At 35.1% G+C, this 26,917-nt stretch overlaps 1 protein-coding gene across 1 annotated transcript in view; it reads right to left on the minus strand.

The window, feature by feature from the left end:
* Nucleotides 1–26,917, minus strand: part of CWF19L2 (CWF19 like cell cycle control factor 2) — a 119,792-nt gene that overhangs the window by 3,962 nt on the left and 88,913 nt on the right. Inside the window, exons 15-16 of the mRNA XM_020996131.2 lie at nt 7,899–8,054; nt 5,416–5,496 (exon numbers count right to left, since the gene is read on the minus strand). Coding sequence (XP_020851790.1) covers nt 5,416–5,496; nt 7,899–8,054 — 237 coding nt within the window. The remainder of the gene's footprint in view (nt 1–5,415; nt 5,497–7,898; nt 8,055–26,917) is intronic.

Raw genomic sequence — 26,917 nt, forward strand, 5'->3', positions numbered from 1 at the left:
CTCCAAAGATAACTCTACTATCTTTACAGAAAAAGATTTAGAAACCTAACTTTCTGGGTAAGCCAGCCTCAACCTATTATCAGGACCTGCTATTCTGAATCTCTAACTGCTACTCTTGAAGTTAATTCCTTTTGTTCTACTCTCCGTAAGAATCCTAGAGGACAGGCCAGGGGAATAAATAACTAATCCTTTCATATATTCACTGTTTTCTCAAATTATATAAGGTCTTAAAAGTAATATTCATCTTCTATTCAAAATTAAGACAAGAGTCAAAAGATCATGAATTTAGGGCAAGAAGATACCTTACAGATCTGCTAGTTCACCCACTCCTCTTTATTTTATTGTTGAGGAAACGTAAGACCCAAAGGAATAAGTAGTTTTCTCAAGGTAGTAAGCAGTGGCAGAGCCATGATTCAAGCTGGGTACAGAATTAAATGAAAAGAGTAAAGTCAACTGCATTTGGAAAATTATATACTGCTTTCTATAATCCCAAGCTGTTCACCAAATGCTTTTTAAAAAATTCTTAACATCAATATCCTTCTGCTGATGTTATATAGCTGCAAATCACAAAACTCCGCAATCTCTTTAGAATCAAAATTGCAAGCAAACCAAAGGACAATAGAAAGACACATGATAAGCATAACTAGGCTAGACTATGATGACTTATGCACCAGAAGCAGCATTAAATATATCATCTAACAAGTTCATAATCATAAAGGATGGGGCTGGTCATATAATAAGAGTGAGAAATAAAAGGCCGACATCCTTAAAGTTGAACTAATACCCATGGAATATTAAAAGATGCAAAAGGAATGCTTTTAACTTCTTCCGTATATGCTTTGTGGAGGATTTACAGGATGACGGGGATAAAAAAACACACAGGATAAGATGGCATGGGTGGCTGGTGATATGCAACACTAGAGGGATATCCACATCAATTATCATTAATTGACCATTAAAATATTCCTTATAGGCCATTTCAACTATCCTGTGAGGACTTTTTGTAGCTGTTATTTTGTGTTGATTTCCTGAGGAAGCTAAATCTCTCCTAAAGAGTCACTCCCTGGATTTTAAAATCAGTTATTGAATGCAGATTTTGAGGTAGTGAATAATTATCTTGATATCGTTATGCATTGTAGTGTGATACCTGACAATGAGCAATGAATAACATGAATTATTCCTACATCTTAGAAATTACAACAGATCAAGAATCTACCCAGTGAGGAAAGACAAATTTTATCAGCAGTGGGTAATATAACTAATGAAGCAGACACAATACCCTGTGAAACCAGAAGGGACTTAGAACTTTAGGAAGAAGTACAAATAAGGTTCTTGTCCAGCACTGAAATGACAGAAGTAAAAATAATGTCCAAATAAGTCAAGTGTGTAACACTTCATGCTCAGATACACTTCAATCACTTAGAAAGACACTGGAAACTTGTTAACCTGAAAATTGTCCTCCTTTAGAACTGTTCCCACATTCAAATTTTCATTATTTCATCCATAAACATAAAAAATTCAAGAGCTGGAAGACTTAAATCAGATCATCTGGTTCAATTCCCTACCTAGGACTACTCTCAAAGTATGTCTGATGTAAGTTTTGGGACATCATGGTAAAGACAACTGTTACCATCAATAAAAAAAGTTTAAATTGAACTTTTACTTATAATCTTAAAGCAAAGCTCATCTTTTAAATTTTTAAAATTATTTTTCATCTATTTTGACAGAGCCTTTATCATCAGAACATTGGTCACTGGTTCCAAATAATTTATTTTTTTGGCCGTAACAAGACATGAAAATAACTTATTAAGGTATAAAGAAGTTGTGACTTGTGTTGGTGGAAGGAGTTTCCAAATGATGAAATCAAAGATCTTCTAAGTCAATATTAATGTTTAAGTCAATAGTGTAAGATCTGAATTTTTACTTAATTTCAGCATCTACCCAGACTTCATTTTCATTTAAAAATAAGTACTGACTGCCTCATTTTCCCAGGAAGTTATGCTGATAGCAAAGCAATGCTACTATAAAAATTACAAAAATTTATTTTAAAATAATCCCTTTTAAAATGTTTGCTACTGTTACACAGCCCTCTCTGAAATTTGTGAGTTACCAGTAACAACAAAAATCTGTGACAGATTCCTATTTCCTCTCCTTCAATGAGCAACAAATTCATTCTTACCATGTAGGATGTTCAAGAAAAAAACATTTCAGTGACAAGAGATGAATTTTTTTAAAAAATCCAAAATTCTATTAGCATTTCTATGCATTTGACTTGTTTTTGGAGAAATCAGAGGGCATATGACACAATAATTAATGTTTTCTGATCTAAAAAGCAACCTCCAACTTATGAACACATCTTGATTCTAAAGTTCATTTTAAGGTCAGCTGTTTAGAGCTCAGAATATTTTTCCATAGAAAAATCATCACATAGGGTGATACCAAATCAAAAGAGCTTGATGGTTCACAATGCCGTTCAACCTAGCTAGCTTTTAACATATGGGAAAATGAGATCTAAGTCCAAGTGTAAAGGCTAGAAATGTGTATACCTCCAATACAGTCCCAAAAGTGAGAAGCCAACCATTTCCTCAACTCTTTCCATCTATTTTAACTGGTTCCATCAGAAAAAGGAATGAGAATAAAATTCTATGGAATGAGTTTTGGTAGCAATATTTTGGAGGTGGGGTCCAGGTGTCAAACCCTCAACACTCTAGAGTGCTGGTGAAGTAGATTAATTATTGATTATTTCTTATTCATCCTATATGTAACTTGTTTGTATATATTTGTGTGCATGTTGTCTTCCCTAATAAATTGTTATCTCCTCTAGGACAGGGATTATCTTTTGCCTTTCTTTGCATCTGGCACAAAGTAGGTGCTTAATAAATGCTTACTGAGGGGCAGCTGGGTGGCACAGTGGATAAAGCTCTGGCCTTGAAGTCATGGGGACCTGAGTTCAAATCCAGCCTCAGATACTTGACACTTACTAGCTGTGTGACCCTGGGCAAGTCACTTAACCCCAATTGTCTCATCAAAAAGCAAAATAATTAAATAAATAAATGCTTGCTGACTCACTGACTTGGCTGGAAAGAACAAGGAAGCTCCTCCCGTTCGTGGTGCTGCCACACCATGAGCTTGGGTGGTGGTAGCTGCTATTTATTTACAAGATGTTTTTAAATAAAGAACTGTCTATATGAAACCAGCACCAAGCACAGTTCCTGGTAAAATAGGTGCTGAATAAATGCTTATTGATTTATAAAACAGTGGTTGGCAAACTAAAGCCCATGAGCCAGTCGGTCAGTCAATAAATTACTATGAGCCTGGCACTGTGCTAATCAATGGGCCAAATTCAACCTACCTTCTAATTTTGTACAGCCATGAGCTAAGAATGTTTTTTTTCCTTTTCTGTTGTTTTTTACCATTCAGCCTTCCCTTCCCATACCCAACACTCACTGCCTCAGAAAACAAAACAAACTTTAAACAAATATCTTGGATATATATCATAATATGATCCAAAAAGACATTTTTCTTTTGTTTCAGATCTGTAGTTTTACTGGTAGAGGGAACTTCCTCTACTAATGTAGAAAAGCCACTGTCTGGCATCATACAGTCTTAAGTAGTTAAGATGAGGTAAAATGTTTTTAGGGTCAAACAGTCAGTATGCATCAGAAGTGGGACTTGAATAAGATTTCCCTGCCACTGAAGCTGGCTCTCTCACTACTATGCCAACCATGCAACTTCTACAAATGACAGGTCACCAAAACATAAGAGGTCACTTAGTTTTTAGAAAGAAGGAAAATGGATAGAGGTAACTTTCATTAACTACAGCTAGGGAAAAAACCTTAGACAAAGGATAAAATGATAACAATAGATCAAACAAATAATATGATTACATGAAATTGAAAAACTTTTATACAATCACACAATTAAGATTAAAAAAGTAAACTATCAAATGTGAAATACCTTTGCATTAAATATCTCTCATTAAGACCTAATATTTAAAATATGTGGAATTTATACAAATATACAAAAACAAGAAGGCGATAATGTTCAAAAGATATGAATAAATAGTTCTCAAGAGAATTACAAACTATTAACAACCGTATGAAAGACTGTGCCAAATTACTATTAAGGAGTATGCACATTAAAACAGCTCTGAGGCTTCATTACATACCCAACAAATTTGCAACATCAACAAAAGATGGAAATAATCAATGTTGGGGGAGCTGCAGAAAGACAGTCATACTAATATCTGACGTTGGTAAAGAATTGGTCCAACCATTATGGACTTGCAGGTATGTGAGGGAAAAAAGGTGGTAAAAATATCCATAGATCTCATTGCTGAGCATAGAACCCAAGGAAGTCAAAGACAGAAAAAAAGCTTCCATATATATAATAATACTTATAGCAGCAATTTTTGCAGAAACAAAAACCTGAAAACATACTGAGTGCCTATCAGCTGTGGAATAGCTAAGCAAACTATAACATGAAGTAATGAAATATTATTGTGGCTATAGGAAAATAATATAAAGAATATAGAGAAAAATATAAAGACTTAAATGAACTGATGCACAATAAAGTATGCAGAACCAGGTGAATAACATATTCAATAAAAACAATATAACTGGAAAGAATAAAATAAAACCAAATGTTATTTAGTTATAGTGATCAAACTTGGAGAGATAAGAAAAATGCAATTAGATGGAAACTATGGGTATGGAATATGATATATTCTGTCAGGTGTGGTTTATGTGGTTTTTTTCTGCATTTTAAAAAATGATTTGTTACAAAGGAAAATTCATCGGATAGGGAGAGAAGAAGAGTGTATTTGGAAATGAGTTAAGTCATTTTGCTTTGTTTTATTGCTGTTGTTGAGGCATATGGAGTTAAGTGACTTGCCAGGGTCACAAAGTCTCCAGGGCCAGTGGTGTATCCACTGCACCACATAACTGCCCTATTTGGAAATGAACATTCTTTAAAAAGGACCATGCATCAAAAAACCTTTTTTTTTAAAAAGTCATTAGGAGATATTACCAAAGGCAAAAAGTCAATCTGCATCAGAAACAGAAGGGAAGGAAGTATGACACAATGGAAAGAATACTTGATGCAGAATCAGAAAACACGAATTTTGATGTCAGCTCCATTACTTCCTGTATATGTGACCCAAGAAAAGTCATCTCTCAGTTTCCCTTCTATAAAAATAAGTCGTTAGGATCAGATAACCTCTAAAGTTCCTTTCATCTGAGAATGGGTATTTCACCTATTCATATGGTGATTATATCTTATGTATAAGATGATTCTACCACCTAGGCATGGGTACAGTGGATGAGGTGCCCCAAACATTATAAATGAAGAGTCAAAATCCTTTACAATTTTCATAATATTTAGAAACTATTATTAAGAAATAAGGCAGGTACTTACAGACTTTCTGATATCTCTTGAAGACAGATCAATTAATTTCTTGTTCATGGACCACTCTTCATCAGATTCCATAATAGCTTTCTAAGAAAAATTATTTTGAAATTTGAGAACATGATATAGAAATAAATATAAGAAGGCAATTTAAAAGGAAATAATGCCAACTATCAATAGGACTACTGTTCTGAATGCATAAGCTTTAATTTAGTTACTTGAAATTATTTTATGTGGTTTAAACATTTTAAAAATCAGAATTTAATGTCTTGCATTAACTTCTTAACTTCTATGTTAACACTAGTCCAACTTTTCATGACATAATTATCCTTAATAAGAATTTTCAATTTAATGTTAAACATAAAAGGTCATATCATATCCAACTGTATTCAGAGAACTCTATTCATATGAATTATTTAGTTAAGTCAATTGCTCATTTTTCAAATATTTGAAAAATTAACTTACAAGTCTTTGGCACTCAAAGCTACACGATTATTTCTGCCGATATAATAAAGAAGAAAATTAAAGGGGGAGATATAAAAACAGGAAATATTTAGGAATATAAAACTGGCACTTCTTCCTAGGTCAACAAGATATAAGCCACTTGATGCTATACAAATAACTCATAGAAAGAGGGTATGACAAAACTAAATTATTTCCATTCCCATTCTGTAGCTATGTCCCTATTAAAACTAAAAATATCTCAACATGAAATCCTAACAGGAGGTAGCATTGGGCAATGAAAAAAGTTTTGGTTTTGGTGTCAAAGGACGTAGGTTCAAACATTAGCTCTGCTTCTTCTGATTTGTATGGCCTGTGTAAGTTACTTAACATTTCTGTATTTAGTTTCCTCATCTACAAAATAAGGGAGTAGGATTAAATGACCTTTGTGGAAACTTCCATTTCTAAATCTTTGTTCTTAATGAAGATTCAAATAGAACCATTTAATTCTATCAAGTTACTATAATACCCTGTATCAAGGGCATGTACTTAAAACATGTTCTAAAAGCTCTTTAACATTACAATGGAAAAAGCTGTGCAAATAGAGTCTGCTATATATGAGTTAGAGTTCTGGATGTGCAAGTGATTTTTTTTGTGGCCCCAGGAAAGTTAATCTCTAGGACTTAGCTTCCTTCTCTCTACTATAAGGGAGTCATACTAGAATAACTCTGGGTTGTTTCAAGCTCTAACACTTTAAGATTTTGTGAAATACAAACATTTTATCAAAAGCAAGTAATTCTATCTCTAGTAATCAAATAAATGATTTAGTGGAGACAGTAGCATATAATTCTAACAAGAAATTATATCAGACAATATAACTGAATTATCATTTACTGTCTGGTAGGCCCTGGATCAAAGAGGTAATTGATTATAAAAGTCATGGATGCCTAATGAACCACCAAAGAGAACAATAAAATCCAAAAATAAACCACAATAATGCCTGTACGATATCACTCAATACAATATACTTAAAATAAATGACATTTTTATTTGTTGACAGTTAGTATTAAGTATTTTTATTAGCGATCCAAAAACCACAGATCCCTAGAAGAGATGCCAATACGTCACCTGGCCTTTTCTAATAGCTTAATATTATAAAACAAAAGAATGCTTAGACTTTTTAAATACCATCATTTTGAGCAAAATGGTCAAATTTTTTAAACTAGGTCTCTGATGACCAATTACTGTGTAAAAAACATCTTTACTAGAACCTGTATCAATGAATTTCAAATTCTATGCTGTCTAAAAATATTTCACTCTCCTCAATTCTATTTCTTCTCATCAATTTATAAAACTTATACGTTATGTTACTACTCTATATGTTATCTGATGTTTGGACAACTGGCTCAGGATGTAAGGTCACTGGAGCTTTTAAACATTCAGCATGGCACCAAACTCAGCGACATAAGCAGATGGGTGTTTGTTTCGAAGGTGTTAGAATTTGTTTTTGTGATAACAACAACTTAATCATCATTTTACTGTAGTCTAGAGATGTATGCCGAAACCTAAAGACGTGATTTCTTTTCTCAAGAATTACCATGAATGTCTACACTGAGAAGTTAATATGATAATTCATCTTGGCATTTGCAATTTGTACTTTTTGCACCCTGCTATCTTTGGCTCCCATGCCAAATTGTCAGTGCTCTAGAATTATGACCACAATTTTTACTTGAGAATATTCTAAAGTAAAATCTTAGTTCTACATGAGGAATGAAAAATAAAATTGGAAATGCAACTGACTATTTTATACTATAGCTACTAAAAAGACCAGTATAATTTGATGTGAAAAAAATTTGTAATTTCTTGTGTCAATTTTTCAGGATTTAACTTGTTTATTATACTGAATCTCATTCAATGATTAATAAAACAATGAGAAATAAATGTGATGAGCATATAAGAAAAAATGAGAAACAGGATCCAGAAAACTGTACTGCCAGTAGGATGTTAAAAATGGAAAAAATGGAAGCGTTTGAGAATTTATCTTCCCATACCTTAAAGTAGATGGGAGCCATATCTCCTACTTCCTTTGGGAGAGGAATACACTCATAAACCATGTGATATCGTTTGTTCACACTCATATTTGTTTCTAAAAAGATGCAGTCCAGTTCTTTATCTTCAAACATCCTTACCAGTGCCTTTCTGAAACTCTGAAAAGAAGTTGAACATAAATAGAGCATACAAATTCCACTCAAAAATATGAAACAGTAAAAACAAATTTCTCATTGTGGCTAAGAGGCAAAAGTACTGAGCAAGGCAGGCCTACAATTAAGATCAAGTGTGCAAAATATAAAGAAAATGGAATGGCTTTTATGAAATAATACAAAACAAAACAAAAAATAATACCAGAACCAAAAGAATACGGTACACAGTGAAAAGGAAAGAACAAAGAATCCTGATTAAGACTTAAAAGACAGTAATTGGAGTTAAAGCCTTATGTACCTCCCTCCCTCCCTAGTGAAGGCTATTCATCAAATTTGTTAAAATCATTGAAAATATTGATGCCAAAGATAACCATTCTTAAGAGCTGTATATTTTTGTAATACACCAACAGTGACAGTTTAGATTTAAGCAGTTTCATGTACTATCTTTTAAAAAAAAATTGACAGCTTTTGTTTTTATATCACCTATATTTCCTATTGTATTTCTCCCCATCCCTCTCCAGAGAGCCATATTTTATAATAATGTATGAATAAAGTAAAAAATAAATGTTCATAAAACTAAACAACATAGCAAGAAAAATCTTATGTTATATGCAGTACCCTACACCCACAGGCACCCCCCGACTTCTGCAAAGGACAAAGTGGAGATACCTTCTCATATCTCTTTTTTCAGGTCAAGCTTGGTCAATATAAATTCTACAACATTCAATTTCAATTATTTGTTGTTGTCTTTTCCATTCTCACTGTTTTAGTCATTGTGTATGTTGTTTTCTTGACTGCCTACTTTACTTTGCATGAGTTCACATATGTCTTTCCATATGTTTCTGTATTCAATATATCTATCATTTCTATATTATATCCATTGGTTCTATGAGGCACAGTAATATTCTGTAACACATTTGTCACAATTTGTATCAAAATTTGTTTAGCCATTCCCCAAGCAACAGGCTTCTACTCTGTTTCCAATTTTTTGCAATCACAAAAGTACTGCTATAAACATTTTGCTGTATATGGGGTCTTCTTTTTTATTATTTAACTTCTGGGACTATGTCTTTCAGAGTTTCATATACTTTCACAGAGTCAAGTGGACACAAATATTGTCTAATTTTTTTTGGTCACCTAACCAGAGACAGCTTGAGGAGGAGGAGAAGAAGGAGGGTAATGATGATAAAGAAGAAGAACTGGACTAAAAATCTCAGGCAGTCCACATCTTAGGATCAGGCAAGTCACCTTTGGCCTAAAGGTTACATACTGCATATTAGAAAATTAGAGAGTTCTAAATTTAATCAAGGTCACCAGAGTTTCCTCTAAAATATTACCAAGGAGATATGAATATGAAATTAAGGTAAAACCTTATTAAAAATAACACCACGAATAAGTCTAAGAAACAAAAAATACCTCTCAATCATTCAGTACCCTTTAGGAAGAGGATACTCTCCTTCTGGGCAAGTAAATACTGCTTTACATAAAAACAACTGAGTACAAAGAACAATTCATCAGGATACCCTAACCTGATGGAAATATTAGCTAGAAACATTAAGCTCTTTCTGTTCTGATTCTACATTCATCAAGCATTCTTCAGCTTTTTTATAATCTTACCTCCAAATTACTCACTTAGGAGGGTATTTGGAACAATTCTCAGGATAAGCAAGTTGAAGAATTTCATATTTGGAAAAGGTCTGAGTGGCCATAACCCAAAAAAGAATTCCAAGAACCCAAAAAAGAATTCCCCTCTAAGGAGGGGAAACCTACTGCCTCCCAAGAGAGTCCATTCTATCATGAATACTTTCTACTAATTCTGTAGAACTATTTCCTGACATCAAGCTTAAATGTGCTCCTTCAACCTACTGCCTCAAATTCTTTGGACTTTTAGGGCCGAACAAGACAAAGCTAATCTCTCTTTCACACTACAGCCCTTCAAATACTTGAATACATCTCTCATATAATGAATCTGTCTTCTCCAGGCTAAGTACTGCTTCATACAGTATGGATTTGAGGTATTTCAACATGTTGTCTGCCTTCTTTGGGACACTCTTCAGCCTTCGGTCTTTCTCTAAAATGTTGTACCCAGAACTAATTATAATATTACATGTGGTCTTATAAGGGCAGGGAACATCAGAACTTATCACTTACTTATTCCTAGAAGTTATTCCTCTTTTAAGGTAGCCCAAGACAGCATTAGCCTTTTTTTTGGCTGTCATGTGACACTGGTGATTCACACTGAATATGTATTCCAATAAAACTCCCAGATTTTCCTAAAGAAACTGCTGGCTAACCATGCCTTCCCAATTTTGTACCTGTTAAATTATTGAGGGGGGTGGAGGTGGGGCGCTAGGAGTAAGCAGGTAACAAACTATAAAACTTTATATTTTACCTTATTAGAGTCTGCATATTGTTCCAGCTTTGTCAGTCAATCATCAACAAACATTTAATAAATATCTACATGTTAGGCACTATGCTAGGCACTAGGGATACAAAGACAAAAAAAAAAAACCCAACCAGTTCCTGTTCTCAAACAGCTTACATTCTACTGAGGAACATCTATGGATATATGTACATACAGAATAAATACAAGGTCATCCAATCCAAACTATGTAGACAGAGAAGAAATTAGAAGTTGGGAAGTGGGGGTAGATTCAGGAAAAGCATTATAGAGGGTGGTGCTTGAGTCGAATCATAAGGGAAGTAAAGCATTCTATAAGGTACAAGTGAAAAAGTACATTCCAGACAAAGGGGAAACACCATAGGCTAATGCACAGAGATGGAAGGTAGAATGCCATAAGGAAAAGTAAAGAGGATAGTCTGGCTGGACCACAGGATGCAGGAAGGGTAGTAATATCTGATGAGAATGGAAACACAGGTTGTGGCCAGGTAATGAAGGGCTGTAAAACTCAAAGCGGAGTTTATATTGGACAGAAGAAGCAACAGGGAGTAAAGTGATTTGGTAAGATCTGTGGTTAAGGAAAATTATTTTGGAAGATGTTTAAAGGGTAGACTGAGAAGGCAGAGAAATTAAAGCAAGAAGAACAAGGAGGCTATTGCCATAGTCCAGGGGAGAGGTGACAAAGGTCTAACAAAGGGTGCTAACCATGTGAGAAGAGAGAAGTGGATGAATGAGATATTGTGGAGTTAGAAATGACAAATTTGACAAATGACTCGAAGTATGGGTTAAGGGAAAGTAAGAAGTTAAGGACATCACAAACCTAGGTGACTGGAAGGATGGTAGTGCCTTTGACAGAAATAGGGAAAGTTATAGAAGCATAGGAATAAGAGGAAATAAGTTCTACTTTGGACATGTTAAGTTTGACAGGTCTTTAGGACATCCAGTTTGAAATGACTAACAAGCCACTAATGATATGGTATTCAGAAGAGATAGAAGGTTTGGATATATAGAATTGAGAATCATCTGCATAGAAATAATAATTAAACACATAAGGGTAGATGAACTCACAGAAATAATATATAGAGAGAAAAGAACTCAGGACAGAGACTTGGACAGGTATACCCACAATTAGGAAGTATAATACAGATGGTGAGACAATAAAAGTGACTGAGAAGGGCTAACAGGAGAACCAAGAGAGTTCTGTATCATAATAATCCTGAGGGGACAATAATCAACAGTGTCAAATGTAGCAAAGAGGTTAAGGAAGAGAAAGATTAGAAACAGATAATCAGACGTAGCATTTAAGATATACAAGTCAAACTTTGCTTCATCTCCAAATTTGATGAATATGGCATCTAACCTTTTATTCAAGCCAGTGGCTGATAAAAATGTTAGAAGGCACAGGTCCAAAAATAGATCCCTGGAGTATTCTACTAGGGACTTCCTACTAAGCTTGACATTGAATTATTAACGATTAATCTAAGTTTGGCCAACAAGTTCCAAATTCATCTCACCATACTATCATCTTTCTAGCCTATATCTCTCCAACTTTTCCATAAGAACAGCATAAAATACTATCACATCCTGTGTGACCTAAGAACAGCCACTTCTCTGGGCCTCAGTTTCTTCATCTTTAAAAAACGAAAGGATTAGACTAAATGACCCTAAGGGCATTCCCAACTCTAAATCTATAAGGCATAGCGAATTGGGGATTACACCTGAGATTTCATTTGTATAGGAACTCCCAAGTGAATAAACTCTACCAAAGCAGGTCAGCACCTTCTCTGAGAGGTTAAATGATATGCTCAGGTCACAGAGCCCTGCCCTGACTTCAAAGCTGGTCTTCCATCTGCTAGTCCACACTGCTTAAACACTTTGAAAAATATACAGGAAACTATATCTATTATCATGATTTATAAAATTTAATAACCCGGTCAAAAAAAGAGAATCGGGTAAAACTGGCATGAAATTCATTCTCGCTGTATGTGATCACCACTCCCCCTTTAATAACTTTAACAATACATACAGCCATAAATCAAAGTCAAGCTCACGGGCCTACAGCCTACTCTATTCTATTCTCTGTATATGACACTCCAGCTCTTCTCTCTAGCCACTGCACTGTCTGTCTTTCATGCCTTGTAATACATTCCTTCATCTCTACATCCTGGCTTTGGGAAGAGGAGTGCTCTCCGGACTACTATACCCATTTCTAATCTGGGCCAAGAAGCCACAGAAGTGATTATTGTGGAGAAGGCAAACATCCTCCCGCTATCACCAATACTAACTGCTGATCCAACTGCCACTCATTGAAAGGCAAGCCCAAGAAAGTCAGGCAAGAGTGGCAGCACCAACCCAGTCACTGTTCTTGTTTCTAGTTCAGCCCCTGTAGCCAACATGTAGGAAAGCAGCTCATGTAAAAAAGGTGCTAGCATCCCCACCAGCTATGAATGAACAAACACTTACAGGTCAGGCAAGCCAGGCTAGCTGAAGCAGCAAAGTACTCTGAGGAAGAGATAGCAGGCATTATGTGTCGAGTAAACCAAAACACCAGCACTACCTTGACTAACATCTCCCAGACACCAACAGTCATTGCCCACAATCTTGAACCAAAGACCCAAAGGAACAGCAGTGATCCCAAATCACTGTCCTTACTTCCAGTTTGGGCCCTGCAGCCATTATTGAGGGGAATAATCACTACAAAGAAGGGATCTACCTTCATCACCATCACCTTACTGGCAAGTGAGCCTAAGAGCTCCACATAAGGCAACACCTCCCACACCCCTACCAACCACGAGTCCTGAGTTAGTCCAGCTTTCATAATTATCATCCTGAGACAAAATCCCTGTGGAGATGCAATCTGGTAACTGCTTCTGTAGGTACTGAAGCCACAACTAATGAGGGCCCAGAAAAGCCCTTGTCATGTAAAATGGTTCAGAGACTGAGATAGTTTTATCAGCAGAAATTACATTAAAAAAGATTTCATTACCATCTGCATTGCTGCTACAACATAAGGACCATGGGATTTTTCCACATGACTTACAGCAGAAGCCTCTATATGTGTTATTTCCCCTATTAGAATGTGAGCTCCTTGAGAGCAGGGGCTGTCTTATTTTATTATTTGTATTTCCAATGCTTAGCACATAGTAAGTACTTAGCTTTTGTCATTAACACATATAGTGCTTATTATGTGCAAAGAGCACTGTGCCAAGCACTTTGCAATTATCAACTCATCTGCTCTTCACAACAAGCCTACAGGGTAGGTGTTACTTAATTCATTCAAATTTGTAGCTTCCTTCTAGGCTTAATTTAAGTGACATAAGGAGCTTTTCTTTATACCCCAGATGCTAGTGGCTCCCTATTCCCCCTCCCCCAAAAAAACCTTCTATCAATTTTTTTATATTATTATATATGTTCATGTTATCTACCCTTGCCAGACTGTAAGATCTCAGAGGGCATGAATTGTTTCACACTTGTTTCCATCCTCAGTGACTAGTATAGTGCCTAAAACTTACAGGAGTTTAATACATACTTGCTTGCTTGATTGATTACATATAATGCTCCCCTCCCCCTTTGACCAACTTTGTTCATCTGAATAAGGTATGCCACTCCAGATCCATGTTTCAGTTAAGGGGTCTTTAACATATCAAGTCTCAGTGATCCCTAAGAAGTCAAATTTTCCTGCTTGTAAAGGACCCTAGTTATCTTCCTTGAAGCCTATACTTTGGATATTTTTTTTGAGTTATCGTAGCCACAGGTTTAACTACTGGCTCTAGCTTCTGAATGTTTCTATGTCCTTTTCCCTCAATGATAAGGAGCTTGATAGGCACACTATGTAGGCAGTCTTATTTTGCCTACCATTCTTCAATTTAAAGCCCTTTTGATTAGATTCGTACAACCAAAAATAAATGCTCTAAACAGACTTTGTTAGTTGTACTCCATTCCTGGTTTAAGAGACTGGTTTTCCTATATTTTATGTCCAGAATTCCAAATCCCATTCTCAAATGTCATCTACTTGGCCAACATCGTTCACTTCCCAATCAACATTTTGCGCTCCTATGGTCTTAAGTTTCTTGCCCAAGACTTCATATCTTTAGCAATATTTTCTAGGTTCTTTCTCATAAGATCATTTATGCCCATGTGAGTCACCTGAAATAGGTAGGACTCATCCATTTTGAAAAGTCTTAGATTGTTCTCTATCATGTCTTATATTCCTAATAAGGCATATTGCTGTTGGCAGGTCAACAAATAGCTTCATTAGGGGCCCTAAACAAGGAGTTACAAACCATAGCAACTCTTTCCTTCTTCCTCTGATTCCTGCTGGATTATCTCAAACCAGAAAAAATAAAAACGAAAAAAAGTGGCAAGAAGTAGTTGGATTTCTACTTAAAATCTACCAGGCTAAAAACAATTCCCTTAATATTAAGGTTTTGGCAAGAAGCTGTTTCAAAGGGAGCTGAGGACCTTTAACCTTATACTCTAAAAAATAGAAGAACACAATAAGAGGCTGAGAGATCCAGTTAGGAGCCCTCAGGGTAGAAAATTAGCATGTAGACAAGTAGTTTGCCATGGAAGTTAGCTAGATGGAACTGGAAGAGAAGAATTTAAACAGTGTTTGAGATTCATTTGGAGCTATAAGCACCATTTTCTACATGGAGCTTCCCCTGATTTCCCAATTTCTAGTGGACTCCTTTCCAAAATACCTTGTATTTAACTATTTTGCATTTATTTACCTTATATTTGTGCTGCATATAATTTTAAATGTACTTGTCTCCTCCATTAGCATTTAAGTTAAGAGCCACGATTGTCTCATTCTTTGTACCTGCAAGTGCAGTGATTATTATAGTGCCCAGCACATAGTAGGTGCTTAATGAATATTTGTTGCTTGACAATGCTTTGTTTAATATCATTGGTTAAACCACTGGAGGATCCTGAAGGGGACCCCATCCCTTTTTGAAAAAATAAGGTTGCATATGAATCTCTGATTCTATGTTGATGGCTGTCTTGTGATAAGCAAATGATGTTCCAATTTCCTCACTCCTTGGAGCCTTTTACAAGCTCACAGCAGTTAACAGACTTTTCTAGAAGTTTCTGATCTAAGAATTACTTTATCAAAGCAAAAAAGTTCTACAAAGCATCTCTCTCAAAATCTCTTACTACTTGAAAAAAATTACAGATCTTCTCCTTGAATAAATAATGTAATTGTTACAAATATTCTTAAATGTTTATTTTTGTACCCTTTAATGAAGATTCACACACTATGCAAAATAAGTGACTTGTCCAGGTGATAATCAGCATTGCCAGAATTTTAACTTAAGTCCTCTAACTTCAGAACCAATATTTTTAGGCCACTACACAGATGACTTGCAAAAAAATCTTTATAAGTCATCATGGCTAGCAAGATCATTCTTTGAGAATGACTGCTTTAGAGATAACATATCAAGTGCTTGAAAACATCTTATTGTAGCAAAAAATTATTTAAGCCCTCAAATTTGTAATTTTTCTAGATTATGTTTTAAAAGTTTGCATATAGAAAATCCATGTGGAGGTTTATATGATAGTTAATAACCAAAGAACCTTTTAAAAGTACTATTAGAAAATATGTAAAACAAGTTGAAAAGACACAGTGCCTGCCTCTGCAAATTAGACTGTAATCTCCTTGATGGCAGAGACAATATCATTTTTTTCTTTGTGTCCCCAGAACCAAGTACAGAACATAAGAGGCAATTAATTAATTGTTGATGATTCATTATTCACAAAAGTTAGTAAGAATGACAAAGAATAAGGTGGTTTACTGATATCAAATATAATAATGGCAAACATTTATAAAATGATTTACATGTGTTACCTCATTTGATCCTCACAACCCTGCGATATATAGGTGCTATTATTATTCTCACTTTATATATGAGGCAACCTGAAGTTAAAGGAGGGTCACACAGCTAGTAAGCATTTAAGAAAATATTCAAACTCAAATGTCTTAACTACACATCCATCACTCTATCCATCCACTGCTCTACCTGGCTACCTATGGACAGAAAAAGAATAAAGTGACCTACAGAGCCTCTACCAATGAAAATAGCATGCAAAATGTGGGTTGATTTCCCTACTAGCACAGAAAGCAAAAAGGCTAGAGTAACACTAAATCTAAACATTACCATTCATTTTTAATGTCTTCTACAATAAGATCTCAACATACCTTTCCAACTTTAAGTTCTACTACTGGGTTCAAGCTCTCCACAAAAATTTATTATTACATCCAGACTGATCCATTCAATCTACTATAATCCTACCTGGAACTATCCTGATTTAATGCCTTTATTTGAGCTCTTATCCTTCTCTATCTCAATCTCATCAACTGTTTAAGTCTCCCTAAGATCACGTCCCATATCCTCTGCGAAGCCTTGACTTGACTCTGCTAGTCCACAATGATCTCTTCCACTTCTGAATCTCTACAGAACCATCTAGGAAATTCATTTGAGACTTATCATGTACTGTTTTCTCCTGTCAGTTATATTTTTATATGTATAAGTCTTATCTCCATGATAAGTTCCTTCAGAGGAAAGGCTATGTTTTGCACTTACCTGTCTCTCTATAGCATACTAATGCTTCATCATCATGTGAAAATGAGTAAATTCTGAAAGACAACAGTAGAGAGGGCAAATTGTGGCAGAACCTATCAAGCATGGGAGGCTTTGGGTACGGGCTCAGAGATAAATTGTACATCTGTAGTCTGATAATCCAATTGACCTAATTCAGAGAAGTCTATTACTAGATTAGCCACAGAATGATTAAATGTTTTAACTAAAGCAACTCTTCAAGACCATTTATTAAGTCACAGAGAAGATGCTAACTCTGTTGGTGATAGGGATGAACCAGCTCTCCCCCCACCCCTTCCAAAAAAGATATCCAAAGTATCATAGCATTAAGGTAAATAATATTTTATAATATTGAATAAACAGGCATATGACAAATATTTATTTGATACATTCTATATGCTATACACTATCACGGTAATATAGGTGGACCTGTCAATTCCCCACCTCCCCTGTGATTTTACATGCTCCATTGTTCTACCTGGGACTATCTATTAATTTCCTTATTTCCCACTTTCTAATCTTCCATGAGATGAGTAACTAGACTGTGTCTGTTCAGTTCTCTTGGAAGAAGTCTTTTTACTCAGTGCTCAGAGTTTATGCTTATATTTCTTTTCAAAGAATATCATTTTCTATTTCATTTTTTTATAATGTAGCTCTCACAAGACGATGAGATTCTGTGAGAACAGTTTAAAGTTAAGATAATGTTTAATCTATACAAATAATTTAACAGAACCCAATCTTTTATTATTCATCTTCCTGGACTTGAGTTGATCATTTTATACTCCCTACAATCATTTTGGTATTCCTTAGTTAGGCATTCTAATGGGTGCTTTGTCATTCCAGTATGATGATGCATCTTTAATCTGTACTCAAAATGAATATTATATATTGAATTCTTCTCATTATTTCTTCCCAGTTTTTATAGTGCATTATGGCCTGATTCCTTTTTCTGCCATACTGATTTTATGTCCTCTTTGATATAAATGTTTTTAAATATAAATTCTGAATTCATCTTTAAAAAGGTCCTACACTTTGCCAGAATATAATTTACTGGGCTAATGGAACTGCCAATTTACATCAACTTTTTACACTGTTCCACCTTTTCCAAATGTTTTTCTTTTCTGATATTTAGACATGTATTTCTGAGGGGATATGAAAGAAACATTCTATTAAGGGTCTCATCATCATCAGGCTTAGCTTCTCAAAGGCTATGCCACTGAAGCATAAGCTCTTCCAGGCTAGCCAAGCTATAAAGGTTTCAAGCAGTGGACTAAATCTTGTTTCTAGAGACCAGTTCTAGTAAATTCTGGTAAAATTCTTCAATGGGTAGGCTACAAGGCAACGAATTTTTGGTCACGGCAACTATTAAGAAAAGGAAGCGAAGGAAACAAGCATTTATCAAGCACCTACTGTGTGCCAGGCACTGTGATAAGTACTTTATAAATATTACTTCATTTGACTCTCACAACAACCCTAGGAGGTAGGTACTATTATGATCCCCATTTTACAGTAGAGGAAAATGAAGCAGACAGAGGTTACATAGTGTCTGAGGCCATATTTGTACTTGGGTCTTCCTGACTCTAGCGCCAGTACTCTATCCACCATATCACCTAGCTGCCTACTCACTAAATATAAGGGAAGTCATAATGTGTATCAACAGAAGTAGTACACATATTGATGAAATAATAACTCCTTAAAGTATTAAAGAAAAATAGGAAGTATGGGTTTTAGGAGTGCAAGAGGCCATAATGATTATCTCACATAATCTCTTTGATCTTTCATCAAACTAAAGCTTAAAGAGGTTAATTTGGTCATCATCACACAAATGTTAAGTCAAAGAATTAGAATTAAAACCCAGGTCTTCTAACACCAAGGTCAGTGATGGTTCTACTACACAGTGCTGCCTCTCTCCTGGCTAAGTATTCAACATTCATTTTTAGCAAATCTATTTAAATAAAAAATTCAAAATTATTTTTAAAAATAAAGTACACATAAATGTACACAAACACAGACATACACACACATGTGTATGTACATATCATGCTTTTTTTCTGGGTCTGATTTCATTGGTATAGGGAGCCCCCAGGGAGGAAACTGTCTACCAATACAAACAGAACCTTATCTAGAACCAATTTATAGTCTTAGAGAGTGGCTTAGGGCACTGAAAGGTTAAGTAACCTGATCAAGGTCTTGAAACCAGGATGTGTCATGGCCAGACTTAACTCCAAGTCTTCCTGGCTCCAAGGCCAGGCCTCTATTCACTATATTTGACTTGTCTCCTACATCTCACTTTCTTAAGATGAAAAAAATATTTTAAATAAAATATGAAGAAGTCAGTTATGGGATAGTGCCCTTTGTTATATGATCACTCCAACACCATTATTGGTCAAATTAACTGGAAAAGTTTCTAGTTCATATATTGGGGATATTTTCCCTTCCCACTATTATTGATACTTGATCACTTTTATTAAACCCCCAAGGTCTCTCTCATTTATTATTAGACTCACAATTTCAGCTTTACTTTTTTATTGCTCTATATACCCAAAAAAGCTCAGAGACAAGAAGAACTGGTACCACGGACATCAAAATATTTATAGTAACACATTTTTGTGGTGGCAATGAGTTAGAACAAGTAGATGTCTATTAATCAAGGAATAACTAACTAATCAAATTGTGGAATATGAATATAATGTAATATTACATGCTGGGGGAGCATGACGAAGACAGAGAAACATGATAAGACTTGCATGAATTGATTCAAAGAGAAATAAACACAGGTAAGAAAACAATAAAATTTGTAAATGTAATCTATAAATTTGTAAAATTTGTAAAATGTAAATGGGAAGAACATTAACCACCAAAAAACTGAAACCAAATGTGAAATTATAAAGAACAAGTTTGACCCTAAAGAAAGATAAGAGAGACACTTCCCCCTGGTTCATTTGCAGAGGTTGGAGTCCGTGAATGTGGAACATTGCATATAATGTCAAATTCTCTTCAATGTGTTGATTGCTTTTGCTGAAAATTTTCTCTTATTCCTCTATTTAAAAAAAAAATCTCTGTTGTAAGGGATGGCTGTCTGGGAGCAGTGAAAGAGAAGTCCACAAGGGAGAAATCTAAGTGATGTAAAAACAAAAGTTATCAATAAAAATTTCATTTGAAAACTTTTCCATTGTCCTCTAGAAATAATATAGTATGTTGAATGAAAACTCTGGTTATATGTTGATGCAAAATAAAAATTAAGACTCATTAGGTCTTCTTTTTAATAGCTTTAGAAGACACAGCCCTCAAACAGTTGCTAAACCTTGTCAATTCTATTTCCATGATATCTTGGCATCTATCCACCCCTGTCTCTCCACTGAAAGGGCAATGCCTTATTTCAAGGTGCTCATCACCTCCTGCCTGGACTATCATTACAGCCTCTGAAATGGTCTCACCGCTTTCTGTCTCTCCTCTTTCCAATCCATCTTTCACACAGCTGCCAAAATAATCTTCCTAAGGCACAAGTCTAAGCATGCCACTCGATTATTCACGAAGCTCCAAATGAAAAATAGAATTTTCCAACTCCAATTAAAATTTTTTTTGTATAATTGTTATTTCAAACATTTCTAAAACTATGCTGTTTCATCAGTCATTTGAATGAAGGTATCTGTGTTTAAAAGTAATAGTCTATTACTATGGGAAGAAAGGGAGAGTGTCACAGTGGATGCAGAGACAGCCTTTTAATCAGCAAAAACTAGATTCAAGTTCCACTTTTAATAGTCCTGCCCTTTGTGACCACTGACAAGTCATATAACCTTTCAGTGCCACAGACAGTTCAGACCATAATAAATTACAGAGTAACTGATGATCTGGATTGACGGAAGGAGTTCCAACATCAAAGAAATCAGACACCAAGACAAAAAATGGACTGTTTTCTTCTTAACTTCCTACAAGTCAAATGTATGGAAAAAAGGATAAAGAACAATGCATTTTTAAACAGAAAAACAAACCTAAAAGATCATTATAATACACCAAGACAAAAAATGGACTGTTTTCTTCTTAACTTCCTACAAGTCAAATGTATGGAAAAAAGGATAAAGAACAATGCATTTTTAAACAGAAAAACAAACCTAAAAGATCATTATAATATAGTCATCATTATAATCACTATAATATAAAAAATACATATCTAGAAAATATTATTAGTAATTATAAAGTCCTAATACCTTGAGGGTACAGATGTAGTTTTCATCAGTGTTGTTGACTGAAATCAAGGGCCTCAGAAGGAAAAAGGTAGATCGGGGAAAATGGAAGACTGAACCAAAAGTAGTGCTTAAGAACAAGATATGGAGTTTGTGCCATGATTTCAAATAAAGGGATGATAGGATCTTATAAGGCTGGAGATGAAGTGGACCCAATGAGAAATGAATAAATTAGTGAAAAAGTATAAGTTCTCTACTCCTTTATAGCAGTAACTGCTAAATCCTGACTGCATCTTCTCAATACTTGAATTCCTTCTTTTTTTGGCTACTTGCTTAGACAGCCTTTTTCTTTGAACAGAATTTTGGCTATGATGCTCCTAAAGTTTTCTATCAGAGGTTTCATCACCCTCTGGTTCTAAGAGATCTGGGCAGTTTTCTTATAAGACTTATAAGACTTCTTGAAATAGGGTGTCTAGGCTCTTTTTTTTTTTTTGGCAACGGCATTCAGATGGTCCAATCATTCTAAAAATTTTTTCTCCTCAATCTGTTTTTCAGGTTAGCTGTTTTTGTTATGAAATACTTCTATTTTCTTCTATTTTGTCAGCCTTTTGACTTTGTTTTAATATTTCTTCAATAGTTCATGTAGTCTTGACTTTTATTTGATCCATTCAATTTTCACCAGGGAGTTTGTTACTTGGGCAAGGTTTTGTATCTTTTCCAATTCTTTCTTCCACAATTCTCATTTCTTTTCCAAATTTTTTCCCTCAAACACTCTCATCCCATTTATAAATTTTTTTAAACTCTTGATTCATATCTTCCCGGTATTCTAGCCGAGTTGGTGGGCAAGCTGTATTTTCTTCTAAGGCACTGCTTGTAGAAGTTTTGGACTTATTCTCTTCTTCCTGGTTTTGTGTCTTGAGTGTTTCTTTTGTTGTTTTACAGTTGTTTCTGGTCCCTTTTTCCCTTTCTGTTCTTCCAGTCCATTACCCCCGAACTGATCTCATCTTCTTCCCTTCACAGTCTTGACCATGTGATTGATCAGTTCAACTACACACTACCACTCTTTCCCTCTTATACCACCACTCTTGTCCTTCTTGTCATCTATCAGTCATGCATTATCCTACCATCTGCATTCCTGCTCCAATTTGTATGTTGCTAAATACTGATGGAGGAAGCATTATAATTGTGCAGACTGGGTCCACTACAAATCTGTGTTACCTAATTCCAGCTAGGCCTTCACTATTACACAGTAATCACTTTATTGTTCTCTTATTCTCTCTCACTCTTTCCAAAGTAGCTACTACAAATTTCTTCTTTTACACACCTGCATCAACTCCTCCCTCTCAACAGAGGTTCTTAGCTACTTTGCTGAGAAAACAAAACCATCCATCATGAATTCCATCTTTCCCCTAAAGCCACGCTTCAAAGGACCTATACATCATCCTCCATTTTTTCCTTCTCTGATCCAGTCTTTGATAAAAAGATCATCTTTTTCTTTGCCAAGGCCACTCTTCCTCTCTCATCCAGGAACTGGCTGCCTTGACAACTATACCCTTTTTCTCACTTCCATTTTTTGAAAATAAGTTTTAATTGATGTCTTTTGTTTTTTGACATCGCCATAGTATTTCCCAGTAATCCTACTCTTGCCCTTCCCAGAAAGCCATCCCATATTTTTGAAAATATTTCTTAATGACAAAATATAAAATGGAGGGTTAATTAGCATAACATATCAATATAATGAAAATATCTGAACATACATGCACATTGTGGACCTCCTATCTCTGAAAACAGAGGGCAGTGAGTAGCAGGTATCTTTTTACATCTTTTCTTCCAAACCATACTTGTTCTTTATAATTTTGAAACACTGATGTTTCCATTTTTTTCATGGTGGTTTTCATTTTCATTGCTGTCATCACTATGTATATTGTTTTTCTTGGTTCTAGTTACTTTCAATCTGCATCAGTTCACATAGGTCTTTTCATGCTTCTCTGTATTCATCACGTTCATTATTTCTGACAGAACAGTAATACTCCATTATTGCTTAGTCATGCCCCAACTGATGTTCATCTATTTCATATATGGGGAACCTGCGGCCTTGAGGCACATGTGACCTTCTAGGGCCTTGGGTGCAGCCTTTTGACTGAGTCAAAGTTTTACAATACAAATCCTTTTATTAAGGGGATTTGTTCTGTGAAGTTTCGATTAAATCTCTCTGGGCCTCCATTTCCTAATCTCTATAATGAAGAGTTTGGAACCCAAAGTTTTAAAAACAAATGTTGAAAATTGTTTTCACATGCAACTGGGAAATAAGATATACAGGCAATGGGGTACAGAAATCTACCCTTCCCTATAGGAAAATAGAAAGGGAAGGGGATAAGGGAAGGGGAAGAGGGAAAGATGGAAGGGAGGGCAGATTAGAGGAAGGGGTATTCAGAATGCACACCATCTTGGGGTAGGGAGAGGGAGAGCAGAGAAAATTTAAAACTCAAAATCTTGTGGAAGTGAATGTTGAAAACTAAAAATAAATACATTAATTATTTTTAAAAGTTCCCTGTGGTGTTGAGAAAGTATTATATTCTTTAGCAGTCCCATTTAGAAGATGCCATAAGTTTTTTGGTTCTAGATTCTCCAGTAATTTATTCAATCTTATATTTTCATTTTTCATTTTTGTTTATCATTCCAAAAGACTTACCCAAAATTGAGAAAGAGATATTCAAGCACCCTATTATTACTTTTATGTTACTATGTATTCTTGTAGTTTATTCCCTAAGATATTTGGATCACATAAGCTTAATACTGGCATTATTTTGATTCCATGGTTCCTTTCAGCATAAGTTTCCTTGCTTATGCCTTTTTATACTGTGAATGTTTGTTTTTGCTTTATCTGATTGAGTGATTGGAACTATTGCTTTTTTGCATTTCCCTGATGTATAGCACACCTTTTCATTTTGATTCTTTGTATGGCTTTGATTTTTAATTGTGTTTAAGGAACAGATTGTGGAGTTTTGTTTTATCTAATTTGCCACGCTTTCATTTTATTGTATTATTTCATCCTTGGGTTTATATTTTCCTTCATTTGTTTCTAATACTTTTCTCTCAAATTAGGATGTTTTCCTCCATCTTCCTCTGAAAATAACAGTACTTTGTGTCTTCAGTTATTTTAGGTTAATCTAAAGTATCCTAATGCCAAATGGTTCTCTTCCTCTCACCTTCAAGCACCACCTGCCCTTTTTTATATTTCTTCCTTTAGCCTAGTTTTTTGTTTTAATTCTTCCCCTCCATTTTCTTTCTCAGTTAAGTTGACATTTCATCAACTTGTTTTGGTAGTTAAGTTTTTAAAATTTCACTTTCTGAACCTTTTCTAAAAAAAGATTTCTTTCTCTCATTCTTGTCATTATTTAGCTTCCCTTCTTTACTTTTCTAGACTTTCATTCTTTGATTCATGGCCCTTATACCTATTTATTCCTTCTTTCATTTCTGAATTACTCATGGAATTAAAACTTCTAAGGTATGTTTCTTCAAAACAGTTTCTATGTTATTGCCTTGCAAATCTTGTTCTATGGCTCCACTTTTCTCACTCTTAAGAAACACGAGTTTCTGCAGATAACAATAATAGAGAAGACACTGGCCCATGGAAAGAATTTTCCTTTGCTCTCCATTTAGTAATTTTCCTCCCATTTGCCATGAAGTCTCTTCCTTGTATTCATGGCCTCCTACTCTTTTGGCTATCAGTAGTCTCCAAAGGCTCTAATTCCTCTTCTCTTAAGACAGGATGAGTGGTTTCTCTAAGTACCAAATCCCTGCAGATACCTCCATAGCAGCTTGTCAGTGGTACTCTCCTCACACTACTGAAATAAGGTTTTCCCCTTTCTTTCCCCTTGTTTCAAACCCTTCTTTCATTTCCTCAAACATTTTCCTATAGGTTCTCTTTTTCCTGAGAGATTAAAGGAGTTCTTTTGACTTAATTAGGGTATATCATATAATCTCCTCTATCTTCTTTCCCTTCCTTCCCCTTCTTTAGTTGAGTCTCACAAGAACACCCACAGGTAAGGTGATGTGAGGTTTAGTCCACGATATTTCAAACATACGTCTCCCTCACAACTTCTATTTACCTTCTGCTCTCACTCTTATCTACTTGTATACTTTTACCAAGAATTTTCTTAATGGTCTCTCTGATTACTTTGTTATTGTTATCTTTGGTTGCTATATTTGTTTACTCTTCTTGTATTCTTGTTGTCTGGACTATCTGAAAAACAAATAATTTGTTCAGGTCTGGTTTTCCAGAAATGCTTTGAATGCTTCTTTTTTTTACTGAATATCCACTTTTCTTTATTAATGGTTAGGCTCAGGCTTGCAGGGTATTTCACCTTGGGTTGCATATTAAGCTACTTTACTCTTTTAACACCTTATTTCATACCCTTCTATGATTTCTGGTAGATAAAGACTAGACTTCTGTTTTCAAATTTCTATTCCTTTATATATGAAGGTCTTTCTCTTGGTCACCTGAAGAATTTTTACTTATTTTTATTTTTTTTTTTAGATTACTGTTTAGAGTAGAATTTAACTACTGTATTTTGGAGTCTGCAACATAGGATTTTTTTTTCCCAAAAGAATCTGTTGATTCTTTTGATTGGCACTTTGGTTTCTATGTTCGTAAGCTCTGGACAGTTTTCTTGTATTATTTCTTGAATTATGCTATTCGGGTTTTCTGACTTGTCATGTTTTTCTGGAGGACCTATAAGTTGCTTTTATTTATCCTGTCTTCACAGTTAATGTTTTGCTTGTATGAATATCATGTTCTCTTTTAACATCATTGTTTTTTGCTTCTCTTCTTCCAAACTGTCTTTTACTTCCATTACTTTCATGTATCTGAATTCCCAAGCAGCTATTCTCTCTTTTGTTTCTTTGGTGAGACTTGCCCCTACAAATTCAAGTTTTCTACCCTGCTAATTACTTCTGCTATGAAGGCCTTAAATTCTGTTTCCAAAATTCTTCTTTCTCTTTTAAACCATTCAGGAACATTCTTGCTCTGGTTTCATGTTCTCCTCAAAGTCTACAAGGTTTTTCTACCTCATCAGGGGTCAATTCAATGTCCTTTGTGTTATATTTATTCAGATGCCTAGATTCTTTTAGCTGACCTGGAAGACTTATTTCCTTCTATATACATCTTGCCTGTGGGTTTATCTGCTTATTCTCAAGGTTTTTAAATGAATTTTCTTCTACCTGAAATCTTTGGTCATTTCAGTTGTTTTCTCCTTATTTTCCCTATTACTCACTTTCTTACTCCTTCCCCTTTGATTTTAGTTTCCCTAGGGGAGATGAGCCCCAAAGCCTCTTTTCATACTGGGCAATTCATACTTCAAAGGCCTTAGTCTCTTTCCCAAGTGACTTATCAGGGAACAAAACTGGCCCCAGTTGAATGCTATGCTCTTTCCCTCAGTGTGTGAAGGACTACATATACATGTCCTACCCTAGTTCCCTCTGTACCTTTATTCCATGACTGAGCTCTGTTGTGGCACAGAGCACTACCCCACTGCTGTCCCAGTTAGAGTGAGCTTTTGCCTTTTGATTTTCCCTGTTCAAGTTGGGAAATGTTAGAGTTATGTTCTGTTGTAAGCGTGTGGGTCTACTGGTGCACACCTGCTTTCAAGGAAGGCAATAAGGTGCCAAATGAGCAAGTTAGGGATT

The sequence above is a fragment of the Phascolarctos cinereus genome, unplaced genomic scaffold, assembly GCF_003287225.1.
Source record: "Phascolarctos cinereus isolate Bilbo 61053 unplaced genomic scaffold, phaCin_HiC Scaffold_726;HRSCAF=1367, whole genome shotgun sequence".
In the NCBI taxonomy this organism is placed as follows: domain Eukaryota; kingdom Metazoa; phylum Chordata; class Mammalia; order Diprotodontia; family Phascolarctidae; genus Phascolarctos; species Phascolarctos cinereus.